This window comes from Ananas comosus, linkage group 6 (assembly GCF_001540865.1).
Source record: "Ananas comosus cultivar F153 linkage group 6, ASM154086v1, whole genome shotgun sequence".
Taxonomy (NCBI): Eukaryota; Viridiplantae; Streptophyta; class Magnoliopsida; order Poales; family Bromeliaceae; genus Ananas; species Ananas comosus.
Window position 1 is genome coordinate 10633446 of NC_033626.1, and position 27009 is coordinate 10660454.

A 27009-nucleotide genomic window follows, 5' to 3' on the forward strand; every position below is an offset into this window, starting at 1 on the left:
ATAAATATGTCAAATTTCTGGACCTTTGTTGGTTTCGACTGGACTAGAGCTTTCCTAACATTTGATTTGAGCCCGACTTTGAATTCGAGCGCGTCGGGCGTTGTTCTGGTGGGCTATATTGATTTAGAACTCAGCTACAATTGCTGACCTGTATCCAATTTGAAAATAATTTCTATCTAATAATTTAAACTTTTAAATTGGGCCTGAACTTTTAATTTTTTTAAATATGATATCAAAGTTTGTTTCATATTTTCTTGCGGTTCAATTTCTCTTGGTTCAGCCTCATATATATATATATATAGAGAGAGAGAGAGAGAGAGAGAGAGAGAGAGAGATTGACTAGGCTACTATCGGTAGTAAACTGCTCGATTTACTACCGATTTATTTTTTATGATAGAGCTTCCAAATCAACAATCGGCACCGTTGAACATAATCTAGACCATTTAAATTATTTAGAAATCAAATTTTATGATTTTTTGGTATCACTAACTGAATGATCAAAGGGTCACAAAATCTATAATTTTAATAGCTGATATGGTGCATTTGCTCGTTTTACGGTATAGAAAAGTTCAAATCAACTAAATTTTTGTTAAAAAATTCTTTAAACTATTTAAAATAAGATCTAGACTCTAGATCTCAAATATAAAAATTGAATCATCACTTTTTGAAGGATATTCATTTCTAGCCATTCATTTTTCTGTTCACTTGATGAACATAGAACAATATCAAAAATATGTGAAATTTGATTTCCAAATAGTTTGAATAATTTAGATTATGTTTAACGGTGCCGATCATCAATTTTGAAGCTCTATCATCGAAAACAAATCGGTAGTAAACCGAGCCGTTTACTACCGATAGTATTCTAGTAAAACTCTCTCTCTCTCTCTCTCTCTCTCTCTCTCTCTAGTAAAACTCTCTCTCTCTCTCTCTCTCTCTCTATATATATATATATATATATATAGTAGATGTTTGGACTGGGCTACTATTGTAGTAAATTTATTGTTGCTTACGTTTTTTAGCTTTGGATCAACTCTTTTCATTATTTCTAACATTGGATTAATACTATAACCAGTGGGGACACTCACCTAGGGGGACACTCATCAACTCAACACGCTAATATCATCCTGACCCTACAATTTTTCATCTAAGGCGTTAAAAACTGATAGCAAAAAGAGCGTTTTATATTAATAGTATTCCAGCCTATTATATATATATATTATATATATATTATATATATATATATATATATATATATATTATTATATATATAACTAGGCTAATATACTATTAATAGCACAAGTTATTGGTGCTACCAAGTTTTTGGCTATTGGATTAAGAGATGTGCGGTTAGTGGGTGGTTGGTTGATAGTATTATCTAACGGGATGAAAATGATCAAAAAGGCAGATCTAACGGCCGAAAACTTGGTAGCACCAAATGCTTCGTACTATTTATGCATAGTAGCCGGACTATTATATATATATATATATATATATATATATATATATATATATATATATAATTAGGCTGGTAATCATTAATAGTAAATGTTCTTTTTTCTATCAAGTTTTTAACCATTGGATGAAAAATTGTAGGGTTATGGATATTATGTCAGTTAGAACTAAGTGGTCCCCTAGGGTTGAGTGGTCCCCACTGGGTTATAGTATTTAATCCAATGGTTAGAAATAATGAAAGAGTTGATCCTAAGGCTAAAAAACTGGTAGCAACAATAGAATTTTGCTACTAATAGTAGCCCATTCAACTCACGTCCATCACTTTCTCTCTCTCTCTCTCTCTCTCTCTCTCTCTCTCTCTCTCTATATATATATATATATATATATATATATGAGTAAGTCTACTATACTTTTATGAGTACAGAGCTTTTCGTACCTATAAATTATTTTTATGTTGGGTTTTCGAATTGATGATCCACATCGTTAAACATGATCTAGAATATTTGAAACTTCTAAAAGATAAATTTCGTAATTTTTAGAAATCATTATAAAACTCATCAAGCAGGTATAAAATGAACGGTCAAAATCGAACGATATTATAAAAATGGATGATTGGATCCTTCAATTTAAGATCGAAGTTATTGATCTTTATCTAGGTAGTAAATAGAATTTTCTATCAAAAATTCAATCTATTCTGATTCTTTTACACTGTTAAATTAGCAACTATCGCATACCGGCCGTTAAAAGTTTTTAATTTTGTGAGATTTTGATGGTAAGGTAAATGATATCAAAAAATTATAAAATTTGATTTCTAGAAGTTTTAAATGCTCTAAATAATGTTTAACGGTATGGATTGTCGATTTGGAAGCTCTATTATCGAAAACAAATTATGAGTATGAAGGCGATCGTACTCATAAAAGTATAGTAGCCGAACTCATATATATATAGTTGAGCTAGATTACTCTCAAAAGCGTCAAAGCGAGTCGTGCTTTTGAGTTTTTAACCATTGGACGAAGAGATGTAGGGTTGAGATGATGATGGTAGGTGAAATCGTATTTGATCCAAATGATATTAGTAATCAAGGAGTAGATCCAAGGGGTAGAAAGCTAGAAGCACCAGGGACTTGGTGCTTCTAAAAGTATTCTAGCTCAATCATTCATATATATATAGTATAGAGCTATTATGCTATCGGAAACATAAAGTAGTTGGTGCTTTCGATATTTTAGCCCTTGAATAAAAAATTCTATGGTTGGGATAATAACGATCCCCTTAGGGTTGAGTGGTCTTTCTAGGGTTGAGTGGTTTCCATTGGTTAATAATATTAATCCAATGGTTTGAAATGATCAATAGGATTGATCTAAGGGTTAAAAAATCAAAAGCACCAACTACTTTTTATGCTTTCGATAGTATAGTAGCTCCACTCTATATGTATATATATGTAGAGTTGAGCTAGAATACTATCGATAGCAAACGGGCCCTGTTGCCACCTATTTGTTTTCGATGATGGAGCCTCCAAATCGACGATCGGCACCGTTGAACATGATCTATACAACTTGAAGTATTTAGAAATCAAATTTCATACATTTTCGATATTGTTCTCTTATCTATCGAGTGGACACAAAAATGAACGGCTGAAAATAAATATTCTTTAAAAAATGATGATAGGAGTCTTGTAATTAAGATCAAGAGTATAGATTTTGTTTTAAATAGTTTAAAAAATTTTCTAACAAAAATTCAATTGATTGGATATCTTTACGCCGTTAAACGAGAAACGCCTCATATCGGCCATTAAAATTACAAAATTTGAAACCCTTTGATCATCAGGCAAATGATGCCAAAAAAATTTGAAATTTAATTTCTAACACTTCAAGTGGTATAGATCATGTTCAACGGTGCCGATCGTCGATTTGGAGGCTCTATCATCGAAAACAAATGAGTTGCAAAGGAACTCGTTTGCTATTGATAGTATTCTAGCTCAACTCTATATATATATATATATATATATATATATATATATATATTCAAAATCATAGACAATTAGTTAGTTGATTAGTAATCAATGAATCGATTTATCCTTTTCAGAGATGCCTCAATTGAAAAAGAGTCCCTGCCAGAGCATTTATAACACCACAAAGTGGGCTGTGCTCTCAAACAATTTATTTATTTATTTATTTATGCACATGAAAAGGAGAGAACAATTAGTGGCTTTTCGCAAAAGGGCTTTTTCCCCCTCTTTGACCCTAAAGTTGATTGCTTAATCTCCTCGAAAAGCAAACAGAGAGAAATAGAAAGATTGAGGACTTTGTTTTTTTGCTTAAAAGAAATTGTCCTTTTTACCAACGTGGTGGCATTGCATCACCCTTTTCCATTTTTATAAAGAGCAGTAAAAATTTATGAAAACGTTCGTCCAAACTACGAAGTTAATATTAAGCTATGAAAAATGCTTGAGGTCAAAATGTATAAAGACCCTGCAACTTTGTGATTGATTTGATTTTTTCTTTCTTTTTTTTTGTAAGTTCGTGTTTGTAGAAATGAACTCGGTTAGAATTACGAAGTAACTAGAATTCGAAATTAAAACCTGAGATATCAATTATTTCGCTCGTACTATACTTTTTTCTCTTATAAATTATAGGAGAAACTTCAAATACTCCCCCTGTGGTTTTGCACTTTCTCATTTTAGTACTATGTGGTTTCGTACTTTCTCACTTTATTACTCTATAATTTCAAGTGTATCAAATTAGTATCATGTGGTTTCATTTTTGTATCAAGTTAATACCCTGTTATTTTAATTTTTTTTTTTTATTATCCATTTCGAGATATATAATTTAACGAAATATTAAACCACATGATACTAAAGTGAGAAAGTGTGAAATCATAGGGTACTAACTTGATACACTTGAAACCATGGAGTAAAAAAGTGAGAAGGTTCGAAACCACATGATACTAATTTGATATACTTTAAACTAAATGGTACTAAAGTGAAAAAGTACGAAATCACATGAGGGTATTTCAAGTTTCTCCTAAATTATACTGAGACGGGCACAAACCTCAAATTTTAGCACATATGGAGATTCAAACTCCTAACACTAAAACTACTAGTGGTTAGATACGAATCATCACGAATCATCAAATGACTCATTAAATTTCAGCTTTAAAGTGTTAATTTATAGCCGAAAATTCATGGCATTTATGTACTCCCTCTCAAAATTCTGACATATGTATCCCCCACTTGCTGAGGAGCTTAATTTTGCCTTCTTGATACTGCAGGGGAATATTTACTTCACAATCAGAAGCAAGAGCAAACAAAAGAAATGAAAAGAATTTTTTTTTTTTTTTAAAAAAAAGAGGAATTAAATGCCTCTCTGTGAGCTCTGGTGCTGTGAAGGTGGGACACAAAAGCTGCAGCAATCACATGCCCTCACAATCCCCATTCCCATGATTCCCATCTCTCCTCTTCTTTTCATTTTTCAATTTTTTTTTTTAAATTTTTTTTCATTCTTCTGCAGCTGCTGCTGCTCCAAAAAGCAGTTTTTAGAAGACCCCACTGTAAAAGCCTGTCACTTATTAGAGGGGGCTCAATTGTTGCAATCAAAAGCAATCACACATTGCTGTTCCAACTATCATCCTCCCCATTATTACCTGCATGTGAGATCCAACATGATCTTGGGGAGTAAATTGCACTAGCATGCACACATTTTACTGGAGTTTTATTTGGTCATCCGAACTTTTAGCACTGTGGACCTACGGATCATGTATCCGTCGCATATTTTCAATTCGACGGTCTAATTTTTAAGATAGGAAAAGCTGTAATTGAATTGGTGATATAATATTGACATATGTAATAAAAGATCAAGGGTTGGTAAATAATCTGGGGCTCTAATTAATAGAATAAATAATTGCTTCGAAACGGCGTCGTAACTCGGTGCAACACTTCATTATAATATATATTAGTTTTGGGCTGTAATGATAAATTTTGATTCTTAAGGACGAGCCCATGACAACAAAGTTTTTGGCCCAAAATGGCCGATATGTTCCTCTTCGTTAGTGGAATTGAAGTGGGACTTTTCTTCAACTAAAAGATGACCATTCTATCCTCGTATAAATATCTTTTTCATTACGTTTGGAATTATTTATTAACTGTAATATTTCTATTCTAACTTTTATGCCATCCTACTTAAATCATACATTATAAATTCTAAAATTTTTTGGTAGTAGGTATCCGGGGTTCCAAGTTCGAATCCTAATTGATTCACATTTCCAGCTAAGTTTATTTCTAAATGAAATAAACGAAGCAGATAACATGCTATCTATCTCTTAATTTTTGTTTTTTTAGAACCCTACTTTCATGGAGCCCACTTGCTAATTTATTCCTAATCCAAATTCTGTCGGATCGCAATTCACTTAAAGTGTACAGATACAGTGCCTACGGGTCTTAATTGTGATTCGGTCTATCCAACCTCATGCCACTTCAAACATGACTTGGCTCACCGCAGCCTCACGCAATTTCGAATATGACTCGGCCTAACATGGTCTTCCGTCACAGGGCAAGATGCTGGCCCATTTAAGCTAACAATCTCCCCTCCAGCACCTGTACACATTTGTAGCATGCGGGAATTGAACCTATGACCTCTGGATGCCACTTTTCGAATCGTTGGCGCTAACCATTAATCCCAAAAGCTCAAGTTGTTCGAAATACGCAACCAATTCACTTAAAGCGTACAGATACAGCTTTCACGGGGCTCAATTGTGACTCGGCCACCCAACCTCACGCTACTTCGAACATGACTTGGCCCACCCCAATCTTAAGCCATTTCGAATATTACTTGACCCAATATGACCTTCCGCCACAGAGAAGATGCCGGCCATTTAAGCCAACAAATTCAACTTGAAATAATAAGCAATAGTACATCACAAGAATACAATTTGCATTATTTAAAAGGAGAGTTTCTTACAATAATTATGATTGACTTTGCTTTGTACACTCTTCCACGTTACTATATATTAAGCAACCAACTATTAAAGTCATTAAAAAAGTACGTATATAATCATGTGTAGCAGTAACACAATTATATGTTTCGTGCAATTATGTACACACACCAGAAATAAAACTTTTGACCCATTAAGAGTGTGTTTGGTTCCACGTAAAACTGTGGAAAAAAAATTTTCGATGAAAAAAAAATTTTCGGTGGAAAAACGATTTTACATAGTTAGTGTTTGTTTTGTAGGAAAAGAAAAATAATTTTTCACGACGGGAGTTTGGTTGGAAGGAAAAAAAATAGATGAAAAACTATTTATTATTTTTTATTATATATTATTAATATATAATAATTAAAATATTTTATATATTATTATAATTTTTATATATAGATTAAATATATTTAAAATTATAATAAATATGTTACATCATGTATAATATATTTAGAAATATTAATAAATAATTACAAATTTATAAATAAAATATTATATATATAAATAATATTATATTTATAAATATAGTATAATAATTTTTTTTCACAACGGTTTTTATTCTGAAAGGAAAAAAAAATAGATAAAATACTGAATTAATTATATTTTTAATTTATATAATATTAAATATAATAATTAATATATATTATTATATTATTGTTATAAGTTTATATATAAATTAAAAATATTTAAAAATTAAATGACATATTAGCATCAGTATATATATATTATATTATATATAATATATAATATATATATGATAAGAGTTATATTATTAGAGGTATTAATAAATAATTTATAAAATTTTAAAATAACGAAATATATATAATAATATTTCTATTAATAAAAAATATACTATATAACTAGAATAAGTATATATATATTTATAATATTAATTATAATTTTTACCGTCTTTTATATATATATATATATATATATATATGATAGAACTAGGCTTACTATGCTAATTAATAGCACGAAGCACTTGGTGCTACAGTTTTAGCCATATGGATTCAAAAGTATTGGCGGTTAGGATGATTGGGTCCTCTGGGGTTAGAGTGGGTGTGTTAAAATAGTATGATCTACCACGTGGTAAAATGATCAAAGAGTAGAATCTAACAGTGCGGAAAATTGGTAGCCTCACACTCTCTCTCTCTCTCTCTCTCTCTCTCTCTCTCTATATATATATATATATATATATATAAAAAAAAGAGAGAGGAGTGGGTGAGTGGTCACGAGAACCAGGCTTTCTCGTGGACCGCGCCTTTTGGAGCCGCTGTGAGCCGCGCCTTTTGGAGCAAGTTTTCGTTTTCCGCGGAAGGATGGCGGAAAACGAAAACTCGGTTTTTCCGAGAATCTGTAAAAAATTTTTTTCAACAACTTTTTTTTTTCCGAACACCCAAACAAAGGAAAATCACTTTTCAACCGAAATTTTTTTTTTTTGAGGACTTTTACATGCAACCAAACACCGCCTAATCGAAATCGTGAAATATTACCCAACTGCACCAGACAATAATAGTGCATATGCTATTGGTGTCCATTTTAAGAAAATATATTCTTTTCTATCTACTACTACAAGTGGCTTCATTAATTCCAAATCTTCCAACCACTTTCCCATTCTTTGTAAATTAACTATTTTCAAAATATATTTTTTTTTTTTGCAATAAGGCTTCCCAAAATAATTAAGACTTACTTGATTCACTTATTTTAGATTTTAAAATATAAATGGGATTTACTAATTTTGATAGTTGTTATTTGTTTTATAGAATTCACATTGTGATTTTCATCCCACTGAAATGGAAATAATTTAATTCATTTATAGCTTGATCTAGCTTTTAATCCTGATTAGCTCATTTCAAAATAAATTACTTAAAATTTTCTTTCACAAATACCTTCTTTTCTCTCCTTTCATCTCTCTCTTCTTACTGAACCAAAATCTTCTCTCGGAATCCTAAGCGTTCCTATTATTCTTTCCGATTTTTCTTCCAATAATAACTGAAATATTTGTAAATAATTTATTATTTTATTTTTTATTCCAATACAATTTAATTTAATTTTTTTTATTTTAATTCCTATTGTGAAATAAACATGCACTACATTAATTTGAGAAAATAAATAGAAGAACAAAGAATGTAATAATTACTCCCCATAATTACTTGGAATTGTGATAATGAAGCACAAACTCTACAAGCTTTAACTATCTTTTTTTTTTTTTTTTTTTTAAGTAAAGCATCAAATTCAGCAGGTCATTATTGGGCCCCACATGCCTGCTACAAGAAGCTTGTAAAGCATTTCTTTGTTGAAATTTTTTTTTTTTAATCAAAGCCAGAGTTAAGGTCTGAATTTTTATTTATGTTGGAGTAAAATCAATTGTTGGACTGAGAGGCCAAAGTTTGGAGCCCGCTACGAATCTCACTGAGAGTGCGGGTCGGAGTCCACACGGTACGGATCCGCTTAGTTCGGACCGGAATATTTTTTAAATTATATTCTATTTTGGCCTATCCATTTAGTTAAACCTAAATTATTTCCAATTTAATGTAACATAGCCTCTTATTTGGGAAACTTTAGTATGTAAGAGAGAGCATTAGGTATATTTTGAGATATAATTTTCTAAGAGAGGAGCCTATTGTACAATGTGTACTGGGCGTGCGAATGGGATCCACATTAATTATTTATCTACTTTAGTTTCTTCTACGAATTAGAATTTTTTTAGAATTTTTAATTTATGTCGAAGTAGCTACGTTTAAGAACTTCAGTTCGACAACTATAGTTAAACTTCGATCGCGATCAAATCACCGAGAAGCTGTTTCGAGTTTCGACTGAATCTACACCCACATGAGCTTAACAATAGGACATATCTACAGGAACCCACTCTTAAACTTGTAGATGTACCCAATTAGTTTGTATTATCCGATGTAGTGCTTAACAATTATTTATCCGATGTACCCAATTATTTATCCGATGTAGAGCTTAACAATAGGACATATCCGATGAACTGAAGAATGTCCATGACGCTTGCTCTGCGGAAATTGGAGCAATTTTCCGAGCGACAAATCTGTTGTTGCAAAGGTATTCGGGAGAAACTTTTCATATCTACTCAGATTCAGCACCCATCATCAAAGCCTTGCACCTTAGGAGCTATCATTCAGTTTCGTTAACAGATGAAGCTCGAACAAGAATCTCGGATCTCCGAACTTTTCTTGAAAGTTCCAAGCTATTTAGTTATGGATGGTCGTCTAGATATTCTAAAAATGCTGTAGTTGCAGATCGATTGGCCAACTGGGGGCTTACTAGCAAAAAACTCTCTTTTTGGTCCTCTGTAGATGAATTCTACCAAGTTGTACCTCCCGATTGATAAATAAATTCGCCTAAGGGCGTGTTTTCCCTCAAAAAAAAAAAAAAGAAAAAGTTTGTATTAATTAATTCTTTGAACAATTAAATTCATTACATAGAATTCTATTTGAACCAATCCAAAATCTTACGTAAGAATCGCTTTTCCACGGTTCCACTTTTATTTGTTTCTGAACGTGGAAGGAGCCCAACATTCGCACGCTTTGTAGCGTGCAAGTGAAGTGCAACCACAGAAACTGGGACTATTCATATATAGGATGATTGAGGCCTCTCATAATTAGTTCCATTAACTAAGTATTGGACCCACATCAACTCCACTACTTTTATTTCATCTTCTAAATAAGATCTCAAAGCTTCTAACTCATCAGAAACCAATAAGGAAATAATTTATTGCGCGCAGTTACTATTGTATTGCAGTTTTAACTTTACACAAATTTGAATATGTTATTTGGATTCGTGCATTTGTAATTCCAACTGCAACGGTAGGTGAAGACGAATCACTTCGATCAATAAATAATAATAATAATAATAATAATAATAATTCTCCACACTACCAAATAAATTAATTATAATTATAACCGTTATAGACCCACAAAACTTAATAAAATAATCAACTAATATATTTTCAATGCTATTCATTTTTTACTAAACTATGCCTATAATTATTATATGGATAAATTACAATTCTGGTCCTCAAATTATCGGGCTGGTAATATTTTTGTTCTTAAATTTTCATTCATTTTAATTTTTGACTCGAATTTTTTAAATTATTGCTGTACAAATCACAACCCAATTTATTTTACTAAATGTTGACAATACAGTTATAATTAAGATGATATACAGTTTATATATACTAGTGGCTCGTCAGAATTTAACCAACTAATAGTTTATAAGACTTAATTGATCATAATAGTTTATAAAATTGAAAAAAAAAATTATAATAAATTAAAATTTAAGAACTAAAAGTGCTATACACGCGCATGGTGTGTAATGCTTTGAGGAAATTTCTTTTTTCGGGTTTCAATCAATTGCTCTAACCCACTAGCCAAGTCAAGTAAACATACTTATCTCTTGTAAAAAAAGACAAATTTTATAGCTATCATTGTCAAAGTAAGTACATATATAGAATTCCTACACTAGGAAATATTCACCAACCAATGAGATTGGTCACAAAAGGTACCTTACTTAGGAAAATTAAACCCTCATCAACCAATGATACAGTTTTTCGGTGCCTAATTACCACAAATTAATTAAAAAAAAACATATTCTATAAATATATAGTGCATAGGATATTCTAGATCGATCATGCGTTACGTGTCCGATTCAAATATCCTAAATCATCCAGTTTCGAAATCGATGTTGTCAAAATAAGATTTTATACTATCGGTGCAAATATATCTTATTTACTCATGATTTAAATTTTTATTCTAACAATAATAAAAATTAACTTATTTTGATCATACCGCGACTGTCCCTAGAGCAAGTGACAAAGGACTTGGTGGTTGGTACCCGAGACCCAAGTTCGAATTCTAGTTGATTCACATTTCCAGCTAAGTTTATGTCTAAATAAAATAAACGAAGCGGGTAGCGTGCTACCTATCTCTCAAAAAAAAAAAAAACTTATTTTGATCATATCTATTCATATATTTTGTGGCCTAATAAGGATTAGATCACTAAAATTTTAGAGATCACAATAGAAATTTAATATGGTATTACTTTTTAATTGCTAGATACTAGTACTAGTTAAAGTTACAGCATTAAGATTCAAAGAATATGAATTCAAAAAGAGAGCTCTTAACTTTTCATATGTACTTTTTTTAAAAAAATTCGTTTATGCTTTTAATTAGCACTTAATTTTGTGAGCAAGTGTGCTAGGACAAGCCTACAAAATTAAGAGTCTACTATAAATCAAAATTGTTTATTGATTTTTACATAACCTGCATAGTTCGGTTGAACAACCCATTATCTTAAAAAAAAATTAAAATATTAGAGACAAATAAATATTTCACACGATTAATTCCCAGTTTGAATCCAATCAGGCTACAGGTTTTATTAATTTCTCCTATTCAATTCAAGTCTACGTCTTGGGTAAACGCTAATATTTCAAACCCAAATATGACAAAAAGTATTGAATATAAAAATATTAAAAAATAATTATTTAAAACTTAAGGTTTTAATTAAAAACGATTGTTTTACTTTTTTTTTTTTTTGGTTGGTTGGTGTTTCTCCATGTAATTGTGTGCCAAAATTTTGGAGCTAAGTTATATACGTAATCCACTTGGCACATGTAACACGACAAAGTAACAAACGTACATCATTTTAATATTATGGCCAATGGCCAATGGGTTAGCTTACAAGCTATGAACCTTCCAACACGGATTGAGAAAATAATTGGTGGGGGGACTTGGAAGTTGATCTGGTCAACGATGTAGATAATGATTAATTAGGTGGATAAGCATGTGATTTAGCATGGGATTAATTAAGGATCTATTTAAATGTATGAATATTTTATTCATCACTTCCTTTTCATTTATTCCAAAGAAGCACACGATTAAATGTATAAAACAGCATATTATATACGACCTCTAAGTCATTTTGTGATAAAAGAAAATAAAACACCTTTGTAAAAGCTAAAGTAAAGCTTATTTATTAACTTGCAACCATAAAAATTATTATTAGATAACTTGTTCTGATATTTAAATAAGTAAAAGCTTCGAAAATACCTAAAAATTAAGGAGCACATCATTATCTTTTATTGGATCTTTTTTAAATCTGTCGTCTAACATGATGCTGAGATAAGAAAAAAAAAATTTTATATCAAAATAAATTTAAGATTCAAACTTGTTTTTAATCACACAACTCATCAAACTGTCCCAACGGGGATTTTATTGAAGAGCTTCTCAACAAAGTTAGGCCCTGCGACTTAAGCGTGGCTTTGATTAACTACCGCGTGTTTGTTTACGCTTAGATATATATACACATTCAAGTAATGAAAGCTAAGCAATAGGAAGTTGGTATAACCTCCATCAACTCTCTTCCTTCGGAAAAAAGCTTCAACCTAGCTCTATTCCTTTTTGTTCTTCTTTCTCACTCAGTCCTCATGGATCAACAAGATGGCGATTACAGCGGCGATTTTATGGTCCTAAGACCGGATAAAGGAGGGATGTTGGATCTCTTCTATCTCTTATTTTCGAGCGATCTTACGAAGAATAACGCCGTCGACTGCCCGATCGGCACCGAGATAGACAAAGTAGGAAGAAGATGGGCGATCTTCATCTCCCTCCTCTTGCAGAAGATTCTCCTAAAGTTGAAGAAACCAATGGCTCTCGTTGGTTCTGCGCTCGAGCAGTGGATGAATCTTCTCTATGAGAATGGTAGTTACTGGAATCTCTTCAGTAATATCGTGAAAGGTGCGTAACCTCTATGATCGAAAAAATAATATTAATGTCAAAACAATTTATGTTATTGCCAGAGCAAAAGTTTATATCATGATCAGATACAGAATATTTACTTTCGCAATATCAAAACTAGCTTTGACATCAATACCTGTTCCCAACCTTTATTTGCTATATTGTGATTAATTATTGACATATAATATAGAAGACGTAATTTTTTCAAAAAGATAAAAAAAAAAACAAGAAGCAAGAATGAAATGAAAAATCAGTACAAGATCTTTAATTAAGCTTTAACAAACTAATTACAATGGTTTTGAGATATATTGACGAATTGGCACTTTTTTAAAAAAAATTTTTCAAGTTCTTATCAGTTTGTTAACTTCGTATTTAATTAATTTCATCTTATTCTTTGAACGGAAAATTTTTTTCCAGGAACACTAAAGGATTGTTGTAGAGATAAAATTCAATTTTGTTTGTTGAAATATGCAACAATTTAATTAGTTAAATTTGTATGTAAAAATTCAATTATGTGACTCTGTTTGTTGGACTTATTAAAAAAATTTCGCCTTAGCGAATTCAAAATATATGAAACTAATACTACTAACAACTTAATTAATTAGATTTTTAGATATAAACGGCTGTTTCGTATGCCATAAAAGTTGTTCGTAAATTAAATTTCTTTTGTTTAATTCAAATACACATATAAAATGTTAAAATACAGTTTTCTGTTGAATAATTAATTCCAACATAACAAGTTGAGCCCTACTTTTTAATGCAATTTAAAAATATCTACCAATAATGTAATAATAATATGCAATAAGGTTATGCTAACGATACTATGTGAGTTTCCTAGCAATGTAGTTTTCTTAATTACACCTAACACGCCAACTAAACTAAATTATTACCCACGAGGAAGTAATTAATAGTAAACTAACAAGATTGCTTCTCACGTTTCAAGACTTAAAAAATCCATAAAATTTCGTACCTACCGAATATAAATAATTTAAAATACTATTTTAAAAAAATTTAAGTCTCTAAAAAATGAGTATTATTTAATATGTTATCAAAACAGGAGGTTCTGAATCTAAATCTCACTTGTATTAATTTCTTTTCTTAGGAAAAATGAGGATGCCGGACAAAACGAAGTCGACATATAGATCGGCGATTGGACTCATCGACACGCGAGTCGACTTGGATAAGAAGATCAAAACTAGTGATAGCAGATACAATGCTGCATTGTCTATCATGGCTGCAAAGCTAGCTTATGAGAATGAAGCATCCATTGAGACCATTGTTACACACCATTGGAAGGTTTGGATTTAACACTAAATTCATTAATTATGTGAGTGAAAATTAAGTTTTATGTTGAGATTGACAACTTATTGTTTAAATGCAGATGAAGTTCTTGGGGAGTTATAGTTTCTGGAACGGTAAGATAAGCTCAGAGCATTACTATAATATTGTTGCATTGTTTCTGAACGATGGGGCATCTAAATTTATGAATGACACTGTTAAATTAGTACGATCTAATTTATTTGAATTTCATAGGAATTAAAAATTTATAATTTTACAACATCATTTACCTGACCAAATGATCCTTAATTTATCTTCAAGTTAACAATTAAAAATTGATAACTTTTGATCTACTTTAATAGTACTAGATAGGAAATATAGAAAATTTATGAAATTTGATTATTAAAAAGTTTAAATACGCTAGATAATGTTAGATATCACTGATCATCGATCCAAATGCTGCGTTATGAGAAATGACGTAAAAATAAACGATTTTATTTACTTCCAGAAGTATACTAGCTTTTGATTTTTTAGTACAAAGGTGGTCATTAATTGGGAATGGGCTAAGCACTATTAATTGGGAGCTCGGCCCAAGTACTATTTTGGCTTTGGTTTTCTTATCCAATTTACTCTCACTTTGTACAACCAAAATTGTTCTATTAACAAAAATGTTCTACTATTTATTTTTCGCAACAATAAAAGGATTAACATGCACAATACTAACTCATTTTGCACACTACGTAGTACGTACCCAACCTCTTCCTCAATCATCGTTTCTCAATTGCTACATTGCAGAGTACCAAGGGGACTACTCCACCCAAGCCTTCATGTTCTGCGACAAACCGACGGACGCCGAGCTCATCGTAGTGGCATTCCAGGGCACCGAGCCATTCGACGCGATGCAGTGGCGCACCGACATCGACTTCTCGTGGTACGAGATCCCAAACGTGGGCAGAGTCCACTTAGGCTTCATGAAGGCACTAGGCCTACAAAAAACCAGTGTCGGATGGCCGAAAGATATCCAAACATCAGCGAAGCCGCTCGCTTACTACACCATTCGCGAGAAACTTCGCGGTGCTTTGGTGGAGAATAAGAATGCGAGGGTTCTGATAACCGGACATAGCCTGGGAGGCGCGCTGGCGATTCTGTTTCCTGCTGTGTTGGCGTTGCACGAAGAGCATAACATGTTGGAGAGGTTGGAGGGAGTGTACACGTTCGGGCAACCCAGGGTTGGAGATAAGAGGCTTGGAGAGTTTGTGGAGGGGTTCTTGGATAAGCCTAAGAGGAGGTACTTCAGGTTTGTTTACTGCAATGATGTGGTACCTAGAGTGCCCTTTGATGACTCTGTTCTCTCGTTCAAGCACTTTGGCAAGTGCCTTTACTATGACAGCTTCTACAGAGGAAAGGTGAGTCTCCTCTCCCTCACATTCATGTCTAATTTGCTTAAAAGTGTTGGTATTTGCAAATCTTGCTTCGACATTAAAAGATCAGATCAGGGTTTTTTTTTTTTTTCCTCCAAAAAGAAAAATACTCAAACTTACTGGGCAAATTAATAAGTACGTAGGCAGAACACTGCAGATTAGAAGAAAGTGTCAAAAAACAAAAAGCAAAAAAAGAAAACTAGTAAAAACTCTTAAAGTTGTAGGTAATAACTATTATTTAGTGCTTTAAGAGCAAAAGAATCAATTCATAGAGTATTTACTCTGTTCCTATTAAAATTATACAATTGTTAAATGTTCCCATATCAATTCTCTTGGCGTAATATTGAAACAACAGCTTCTCTCTGATATACATACTTGCGTTCTTTTTGTTCGGCGTAATTTTGAAACAATTGATCTGCTTTAGAGCTTCAAAAGTTTTATAAACAAAGTACTGGATCATTGAGTTTTTATTGTGATGAAAAATTAAAATGAGTTATTGGGCTTTTTAAATTGTACTTACCTATGTGGCATAATTTTTAAATTATTTTTCTACTTTGGAAGTTCAAAACTTAGCTTCCTATTCACTTCGTTCAATTTTTTAAAAAAAATTAGTTCGGCTGAAAATACATTAAGCAACAAGACTGCGAAACTGAACCTCAGATACCAACCATCGAGCTTTTTAGTCAATTGCATTAGGTATAGTCGGTGAAATCCAAAACTATCATAACCAAATGTTTAAATGATAAAAATTTTGAAACTTTTGCCAAGTTCTTGGGTTTCTTAAGTGGAGATTCTAAAACAAATATGTAATTTTTTTTTAAAACAATAAAATTTTTAGTACTACTCTCTATATATTAATAACTAATTATTAATTATTAATTATTTTATATTGTTGAGGTGCAGGTACTGAGCGATGAGCCGAACAAGAACTACTTCTCGGTGTGGACGGTGATCCCGAAGTACATGAACGCATGGTGGGAGCTCATCCGCAGCTTCTTGATCGGATACGTGGAGGGCTCTGATTACGCCGAAGGGCGGCTACTCAGATTCGCCAGGGCCGTTGGATTGCTGATCCCCGGTTTGCCCCCGCACTCCCCACAAGATTACGTCAACTCCACCCGATTGGGGACTCCACTCGTGCCAGAGAATTAATTAATGACTCCTCAACTTAATTGCGTGATATTTATTCACTAAATTTATACAGAACTTTATTTAAATTATAGACTATTTTAAATTAATAATTTAAACTCTTTAAATTTTAGTTTTTTAATTTGTTTAATTTGAGTCTGTCAACGAAATTTTATGTGGTCTATATTTATAGATTTACTTGTTATATTTCATACAATTTTCGCAACTATAAAAAATTTCTTAAAGTTAGTAATTAGCTCATGATTGGTGACTCACTCAACTTAGACAAATTGAAAGATTGAATAGTAAAATTAAAATTTTGAAAGTATGAATAGTCATTTCAAAATGATCTATAATTCAGATAAGTTCTGTACATTTTTATCTAAGTTAAATGTATCAGAATCGTCCGAATTGACGTCGCCTTCTTTGCAGAGAAGTATTTAAACCCGGAAAATCCTTAATATTAGCTGCTGGAGTAAAAAATAATAAAGAATGTATGATGGTGATATAATTAAATAAGTTTTCCGGATATCAAAATTAATTTTGATAATAAAATTTATCATAATAATAACATTCAATTTGTAGAACTCAAATGCTAGAAAATTAATTTTTATACTGTAAGGTTGAATTTTGACGTCAGAAAGAATTTTTCTATATTACTGGCATGCTATTATCACTGTTTTAAAAATCGGATTGGACAATAATTCAAAAATGTAACTGGTTCGACGTAGGACTGGCAAACGAGCGAGCCGGCTCGCGTTCGGCTCGATATTTGGCTCGCTCGAGCTCGACTCGAAATTAAATGAGCTGAACTTGAACAAAATAAAAGGCTCGAAATTCATTTCAAGTCGAGCTTGAGTATTACTCGGCTCGTTCGAATTAGGCTCGAAAAGCTCGAAAAGTGAGCTGAGCTTGAACAAAATAAAAGGCTCGAAATTCATTTCAAGTCGAACTTGAGTATTACTCGGCTCGTTCGAATTAGGCTCGAAAAGCTCGAAAAGCTCGAATATATATATATATATATGAGTCCGGCTACTATACTTTTATGAGTATTGGCTCCCTTATACTCATAAGTTTTCGGCTCTTAGATTTATTCCATTGATCATTTTTACCCGTTAGATCATACTATTCAACTAATTACCCACTCAATCCTAGGGGACCGCTATCATTTTAAGTGGGGACCACTATTACACTAACCACACATCCCATCAATCAACGGTTAAAAATTTATGAGTACAAGGGTGTCTATACTCATAAAAGTATAGTAGTCATATATATATATATATCAAACATTTTTATATATTTTTTAATTTTTGATAAATCAAATTTAAGTANTTCTACAAATTGTTATAGTCAATTTGTTAAAAAAATATCTCAAATAAAAACAAACGATTATGATCAAATTATTAAAAAATAGTATTCTTATTCATCTATTTTACATTAAAATTAAAATTTAAGTTTAAATTATGGATTCAATTTAATTTTTGATATCAAATTTGAATTAATAGTTAATTTTTTTATTACAGCGGATCAAAATTAAATTTTAAATTTTAAAGTAAATGAAAATTAAATTTTGATGCTTTTAGTTTAAGACACATATTTAAATTTGATTCATCAAAAATCAAAAGGTATATAAAAATATTCGATATATATTAAAAAAAATACTGTAGGATATTGTTAATATTTTTTAATAAAATATAACATATTAATTTATGAATATGATTTTTATTATAAAATTTTGAATATATATAATGAACAAATTTATATTAATTTAAAATAAATTATAATAATTATTACGTGCATTTGCACGTACATTCAACTAGTTAATATAAAAGCACATAACTTTACTTAAAAAAAGTTTAATTTCAAAATGTAGTAAAATACAGTCCAATAATATTGTTTCAATTTCTGTCACCTGTCCATGAACATTCTTCAGAAAATAAAAGATAAATGGGAAAGATTCTGTCCCCTTTGATATATTTGTTTTACAAAAATTAAAAAAGAGCGGAGTTGTTTTTGACCGTAAATCATTACTTTCGCTGTTTGATTTGTAATAAATTAAATTTATTATTAACTTTACTTTTCAAAATATTTTTTTTTGGATGGTGCCGAAGTCTATTACTAAATAAAAATAAAAAAATAAAAAAGTAATAAAATAATTAACTGTTGTAATTCTTTTTCCATTGTCGGTGTAGAAATTTTCAACAAAATAAATTAAAAAGAATGAGATAATTAAAGTTTCAAAGCCATCGTTTCCTTATCTAAAAAACAGTAGGAAATTATTTTATCTTAAATTTTAATTAAACTAGGAGTTATCTTTAAATTGAAAATAAATTTTGACAAAACAAACACGTCATTTACGTCGTAGGCCTAATTCGGTGATATGACAGCTAAAGACCCCAAAAATCGAAAAGTGTTTATATAATCTTCTTGTCTCTAATCGTTTAAAATAACAGTTGTAGCTCCTTAGAAGTAACAATGGTGAATTAAATTAATTTTTATAGAAAAAAAAATTAGAAAATTTTTTAAGAGGATATTTCTGCATAATTTTAAAACTTTTTTAAAAAAACATATTTATAATGACAAAATAAATATTTTACTTATTTTTTATTAAATAATAAATAGTAAATTACGAGTAATAAACTAAAAGGACAAATATAAACAACACCAAACTTTTAAACATTTAAAAACTTAAACATTATAAAAAATATATCTGCCTTTTTATTATATACTAGTGAATTACCCGCGCGATGCTGCGGATATAAAATTATTTTTATAATAAATTATATATTTTTTAATATTTTTATATAGTTTTATAAGTCTAATTATTAATTAAATAAAAAGTTATATAAAAATAATTTAAAATTTTAAATTATGAAAAGTTTAAAATTTGGAAATAAATATTATAATTTAAAATATAAAATATTAAATTTAAAATTTAAAACTTTAAAATTTAAAAATATCAAAATTTTAAATTTTGTATTATATATATGTGTGTGTGTGTGTAGAAGGAGAGAGAAGAGGAGGGTTGGGGGGACACGTGTCACTCTAAGGTCCCCCAAACTCTCCTTTAATGTAGTTAAATAAATTTAAAGCGAGCCGTATAAAATTAATCCAAATATGTAATTTTAATAAAAATTAAAATTATATTATATAATATAAAAATAATATTTTCAACTAGCACGTGAAACAAATCAGGCCAGAGCCAATGTGAGCTGCAAAGGGCATCCAAAGAAAATGGGAGGGAATTATTTTTGAAAAACTTAAAAAATTGAGTGGGCCCACACATGCCATTTTCAAACAAATGTACGTTACACTGATTAATGGGAATCAATAATGCCACTTTTTTGACTTTTAGTGGTGACCCTAGCTACTAGATTACAGACGTACTAAAAAAAATCTCTGTACTGCTAAATTATTGCCTTGAAACCGTTCTGCCATTTTGCGGGCTTTTCCCAACCTTCTATCTTTGTTTTTGTTATCATCTGTGTATCACCGACACTTCTATCAGTTTTGTATGTTTATATCGAATACTTGCATGTTAGTATCGGACACGTGTCCGATATGAACACTTTTTAGATGCGCGTTTTATGCCGATACATAGCGATTTCATATTTTTATTTTATTTTTTTTATACATTATAAATATAAGATGTTAAATATTTTAGTTTTTTAGCAAATTTTTGACGAATGCATATAAATTTTTTAGATAATATAAATAATTTATATATGGTGCAATATTTTTTTCTTAAAATATATGAATTGTCAATAAAAATATTGCTAAATTTTATTCCTATGAGAAATATAACAATATTTTATAAAAATTAATATTTTATATATAATAAATATATATTATTATANGTTTGTAATAATGCTATTTTCAAAAAAAATTGAAACTACATTTGATTAATTTTATAGAATAATAAGAAATAGAAAAAAGGAAAGATAATGGCCGAATTTGATATAAATTATAATTTAATAAAAATAATTTATTATAATATTTAAGTATAAGTTTGTATAATATTTAGGTACTAATAATATGTATTAATATAATGCAACAAATAATGTATATAATAAAAATAATTTATTATAATATGTAAATTATCATCCCTATATAATTTAATTTACTTCAATTTATAATTTTAATAAAGATTGAAATTAAACATTGAAATAATATTATTTTACCTAAAGGGTGGAATAGTTTATTCTAAATTATTTTGGAATAAAAGGAAATAACAAGATTTGACCGCAATAAAATATTCGACCAAAAAAAATAATCCCGTTTGGTGGAACAACGGAGACAACTTTTATTATTCGTTGAACCAAATAGAGCCTTAATTTTAGAATTAATTATACTATTGGTTTCTAATATGTATCTATTTTTTTATTTAGATTCCTAACTTTTCTTTTGCCTATGCACGCATATTGCATTAATCTCAACTTTGCTATGAAGCACATGATATTTTTAGAGTCGAATCAAACCAAGTTATTTCAAAAACATAAAGAAGTTTGTGCTGAGATAGACAAAAAACTATCAAATAATAACCATAATCTATATAACTAAGTAGGACTTTGTTGGAACTGTCAAGTCTATTCTGTCAAAATTAACAAAAATTTAAATTGTTGGAATCTTAGTAAAGAAAGATTTAGCACCCGTTTGGTTCAGGGTTAAGGGGTAGAATAACTCTTTAATCCGAAAGTTATTTCCAAACACCTAATTTGGGGGGTGGGGTTAGCTAACCCGAGCCCATCCCACTACTTTAATCAAACAAAATACTATTTCACCCAATATCCTTCTTATCCTTCCTAGTCCAACCAAACACTATTTTATCTATACCTGAATTAAACCCAATTCTCAATCAAACGTAAAATTACTCTAATCCACCTTAACCCTGAATTTAACCCTATTCTTGGAATAACAAATTTTTACATAAGCCCAAACCAAACGGTGGCTTAAAGTTAGAGACCTAGTTAGCCAAAAAAAAAAAGAATTTAACCCTATTCTTGAAATAACAAATTTTTACATAAGCCCGAACCAAACGGTGGTTTAAAGATTAGAGACCTAGTTAGCCCAAAAAAAAAAAGAAAAAAAAGTTAGGGACCACAATAAAAATCTGATAAAGGTTAGGGACTACCGTTGCAATTAACCCTTTCCGAATCGTCCTCGTTTTCGATTCAATTAATAAAAAACAAAAAATGGAGAATTCCGCGCGCCACTTGAACCATTCAAACTGTGTCCCCACTCCCCCCAGTCTCTCTACCTAGGGTTAGGGTTTAGGAAATGGAAGAGAACAAGTGGCAAGGACGAGGGCTCTTTTCATTTCGCTCTACAATTATTGATCCTATTGAGTTCCTCTTGTCGTTTTTTTTTTTTCCTTTTTTCCCCTGTAATTTGTATATAGATATGTGATAGTAACTGATTCATTAACATAATATAGATAATAATGATCTAAATAAAGGAAAAAATTTTAAACAAATGGAGTAAGAGCTTGTGAAAAGTCAATAGATCTGACTTAAAAATAAAAAAAAAAAGAGCATCCTATGCGAATAAACTACATGATAAGAGACCAGAATCTCTTTAATTTTTTTTTTTTAAAAAAAAGGAAATGAGAGACATAAATAAGGAAACAGAGAGTGAGATCTCTTTATAAAAAAGAGAGTTTATATTAATGGGATTTTTTTTTCTTTTTTTTTTCAAGTATATAATTAACCGTTCTTGAGTTTCCTGCAACTTTTTGAGACATTTTGGTACAATCTTTTTCGTCTTTTTGGCATAATGCATAGTGACCACGGCCCAGATCCAGATCTATTGAAAAAGAGATCACCTTCACCTTTCCCTTTCACACAACCCCACCCTCCTCCCCTGTTCAGCGTTCACACCACTATTGAGATTTGAGAGCGCAGAGGCGGAGGTTTCCGAACAGCCATAGGCGAAGACGCTCCGATCCGGCGGTGCTTTCGATTTCCCGCTTCTTTACTTTTTTTGAAAAAATTTCGCCGCCGCCGCGAAGGAATGAGCAAGAGCTCTGCCGCTTCTTCCTGCAGCAGGTCGGGCCCGGGGACCCCGAACTACCTCCCCAAGGGGTGGAGTTCGGAGCGCGGCAAGTACGGCGCGAACACTGCGGTCTTGCTGCCCCTCGGCAACGGCAGGCAGCTGCCGTCGAAATGGGAGGACGCGGAGCGGTGGATTCTCAGTCCCGTCTCCGCTGAAAATGCCGGCAGGCTTTCCGCCCGACCGCCTCACCACCGACGGCCCAAATCGAAGAGCGGCCCGCTCGGCCACCCCTCGGGGTTCGGCGGCGCGCGCTCGTCGTCGGCTTCGCCGTCGGGCCCTTGCTTCGACACCGTCCTGATGGAGAACCTCGCGGCCGGCTCTCCTTTCATGGCCGGGATTCTAATGCCGCAGCGCGGCGGTAATTGCGGCAGGCCCTGTAACGCCGCTGGCGAGTCGTGCGTGGCGCGATCGGCGAGCGTGCACGGGTGGTTGGATATGTTGATCGAGTCGTCTTCGTCGTTGCCTAGCTCGCAGGACACTGTACAAGGTTCCGAGCTTCTGTTACTCTTCTACTTCTAGTTTGCGAATTGCGAGGATACGATTCTGTTGGTCGGAATCGTCTGCGTGAAACTTACAGGCAATTCTGGGAATCGTCCTGCAAGTTTCTGATTGAGAGTTTCGAAAACTGAATACATTGTCCGGATATTCACGCGACAGCTATTTCTTGTTTTTTGAAGCGACGTTGTCATTGTTTATTATTTCAGAAGTTACTTGCTAGTCGGTAATAACACATCCTCTGCGCGGTCGTTATCGCTTAAGTACCTTTAAGAATCTAAGTCGTCCTTAAACAGTATATAGTTTGAACAATTTCATTTCAGCATGTTCATAAGATTGCCATTACAGTCTCAGGGACTTTTCTAGAGCCTTCATTTTGAGATGATTTTTGCATAATCCATAAATGTTCGTCGTGCTTGTTTAGTAATTACATACATTTTGCACATCAGAATCACTTCTCTTTTCATAGTACAGGACTTCATCTTTGTGCGAAAACTGTTAAGGGTTCGTTTTCGGTTGCTGCATTTGTAAAGGAGTATACTATGATGTAGTTGATAATTGTGCATTAACTTGGATCAGAATAACAGCTCACACTCTAATGCGTAATCTGTAATATTATCTTCACGAGGCCATGCTTTCGTTCCTGTCCATTTGGCTGATGATAATCTTTTGATTTCGCACGCAGACGAGAGAACTGAAAATTCAGTCGCAGTAGCCGCTGCGAATTCTCCTCTTACTTCGAAGAAGAATGTGGCTACACAAATGAGTCCCGAGGGAAGCGCTCCCTCTTCTCCTGGAGAGAATCCTTCGTTCTCCCATTCGCCATCGAACTACCGCATTGAAGAGCTGGGGAGCCGTTTCGCGAAGCTTGAGATCAAAGATGTGCAGGTGGATGATCACGTGACTATAACCAGGTGGTCGAGGAAGCACTCAATGAGGAACTCTGAGAACCGACCGACAAACATCATAGATTACTGGAGAAGACAGAGTGCGGAGAGTAAGGATTCGTCCTCAGAAGTAAATGAGACAGCAAAAGACAGATCAAAGTAAGCGAAAAATGTTACAAAATTCTAATGTATCCCCCTAAAGCCGTTTACGTAACAAACATCATTTATAGCAGTTGTACACTCTTACATGACATCCGATCAATCGCTCATCAAACTACCACATTCTAAGCATGTGCTGCGTGGGCTCCAATAGCTGATTAGAATGGCACAATGTCTCAATAATAGTAAATGCTATATCACTTTTCATTGCTTTATTTTCGTAACGAAAATCAATTAGCGACCAATTTTCAATCAAATTGCCATAGGTTTTGAAATTCTACTAGTTCTTCTTGTGTGATTGTTTCCTTTTAGTTGGAACCCTGATTAACTTGAGTTTTTCTCCTTTTTAAGGCTTAAGAGAGAGGAGGCAAAGATCGCTGCATGGGAGAATCTGCAAAAAGCAAAAGCCGAGACAGCAATCCTGAAATTAGAGGTTTCTTTTTTTTTTTCTATATCTGCAGAGTCTCTACCATGCTTACGCTATGATTCGGTTTTGAAATACGAATATGCTGTAAGAGTAAAGCAGGGTATTTATTTGTTAACGGAATGTTGTGTTCTCTCATTTAGATGAAGCTCGAAAAGGAAAGATCATCCTCGATGGAGAAAATTTTGATCAAGTTGAGGTCCGCTGAGAAAAAAGCCAAGGAAATGCGCAATGCTGCCTCTGCCAACCAAGCTCAAGACATTTCTCAAACTCCAAGAAAAGCATCGTACTTCCGCCGAGATGGCCAAATTCGTTCCTTGAGAAGTTGTTTCACCTGCCGTGCCTTCTAGCATCATTTTATATCAGATATCTGTTTCCTGCCCATAACTTCGGTAAGTTCGACCTTCACTTTTAAAGTACTTTTGAGCTTTGGCATATTGTTGTCAGTTGGATTTCGTATACATGGTATCATCTGAAGATCAGAAAGAAAGATAGCCAGTGTAACTTTTAAACTATAAATCGAAGTTCGGAAACACCTTATTACGATGGTTATCGTAAGCATCTTGCCAAACTTTTCAAGTATGAGATCGGTTGCTGAAACCGGATGATTGTTAGTGCAGTTAGGCTTTCTATGTCATGACAGTTGCTACAATAAGTATGGATAAGGCTGACTTTCTAGATTGAACTTCTTTGTCCACACTTTCTGCCCTAACATTGCAAAAGCTTTTCATAACTCATTAGATTGCCGTCACAATCAGGCCCATCATTTTGCCAATCTCGTGCCAAAAGCGATCAGGGTGAATTCCTTCACCAGATTATTTAACTCTCAACCATGTTTTTCATAGCCATGCATTCTCGTCATAATTATGATTCCAGATTCTGTGAACGTTGGTAAATGAGAGAAATTCTTAGCTATTGGAGGTACCGAAACAGGACTTTCAACCTTTCTGACATTTAATTTCAGAAGGAACTAAACTGATATTTTTGATCGATTTACGATAAGAAAATTTTAACCGGGTGCTCAACGAATTAAGATTCCATCAAATTCTGAACTTTACAGATTATTCAGCACACCTGAGCTGAACTCAAAATAATTCCTAAGAATAAATTTTACGTCCTGATATGCACCGATTCTGGTATGTATATATATGCAGGTTATTAACTCTAAGAATGCTGTTTCTTTTGCTTCTGTTTCAGCTGTAATGAATTGCTGCTATCATTTGCGGATGCGAAACTAGCAATGGTCGAAATCTCAGAAGATATTTTAAAATCTTCACACCTTTCCTCTATTATCTGACTATTGAGTGTGTCAAGTAGGTAGTGCATATATAAGGATTTGTTCGCGCCAATTAAAGGTTTCCAATTGTATCATTTTGGCCCTATTTACTGTAGAAACTTATATGTAGAAACTTATATGGAGAGTCTCTCCATCACATGTTATGTATGAATCTTAAAGTATAATAGACGGTTGATTAGATCATCTCGCTGTTGGGATGCTCCCCGTATAAATTTGGTTCTGATGAATGTACCCTGCTAGCATTTATTTTGTGTTATTTGTTCGGGTGTAGCCTCTCAGTTCTTGATTATAAGCTATACTTTGCATTCATTTATATATCTGAAGACACGCTATAATATCTAAGTTGATGGCACATACTTTACTTTTTAGTAGAATTGTCAAAACATATATTTTGATAGATTCATTACAATATGCGCAAGATAATGTTATTTGATCTATGCACAAGCCCAATTTTTTTCAGGGGAGTGGAAAGATATATATTTTAACACATCCTACTTACAATGCCAAACGGAGTCTCACAAGAATGAGATCGTGATTTTAGGCTTCAAGAAAAGTGCAGGATAAGCTTATATAGTATTAAATTATGTCGTTACGCATCTTCGGGTAATTGAGAATATTGGTAATTGAGAATATTTATGTTATACTTATACATGAAGTTTACATTTATTTTTTAAATGTTTTGCAACAA

General features: G+C 32.3%; 2 protein-coding genes across 2 annotated transcripts; both read left to right on the forward strand.

The window, feature by feature from the left end:
- On the forward strand, nucleotides 12756-17215 carry LOC109711308. Its single transcript, XM_020234282.1, has 5 exons — nucleotides 12756-13178; nucleotides 14281-14474; nucleotides 14560-14593; nucleotides 15252-15862; nucleotides 16781-17215. Exons 1-5 carry the CDS (start codon nucleotides 12869-12871, stop codon nucleotides 17027-17029), a joined length of 1398 nt encoding a protein of 465 aa, XP_020089871.1. The 5' UTR covers nucleotides 12756-12868; the 3' UTR covers nucleotides 17030-17215.
- On the forward strand, nucleotides 22274-26577 carry LOC109711260. Its single transcript, XM_020234214.1, has 5 exons — nucleotides 22274-23546; nucleotides 24240-24600; nucleotides 24952-25033; nucleotides 25168-25416; nucleotides 26222-26577. The coding sequence occupies exons 1-4, from the start codon at nucleotides 23018-23020 to the stop codon at nucleotides 25372-25374; spliced, it is 1179 nt and encodes a 392-aa protein (XP_020089803.1). The 5' UTR covers nucleotides 22274-23017; the 3' UTR covers nucleotides 25375-25416; nucleotides 26222-26577.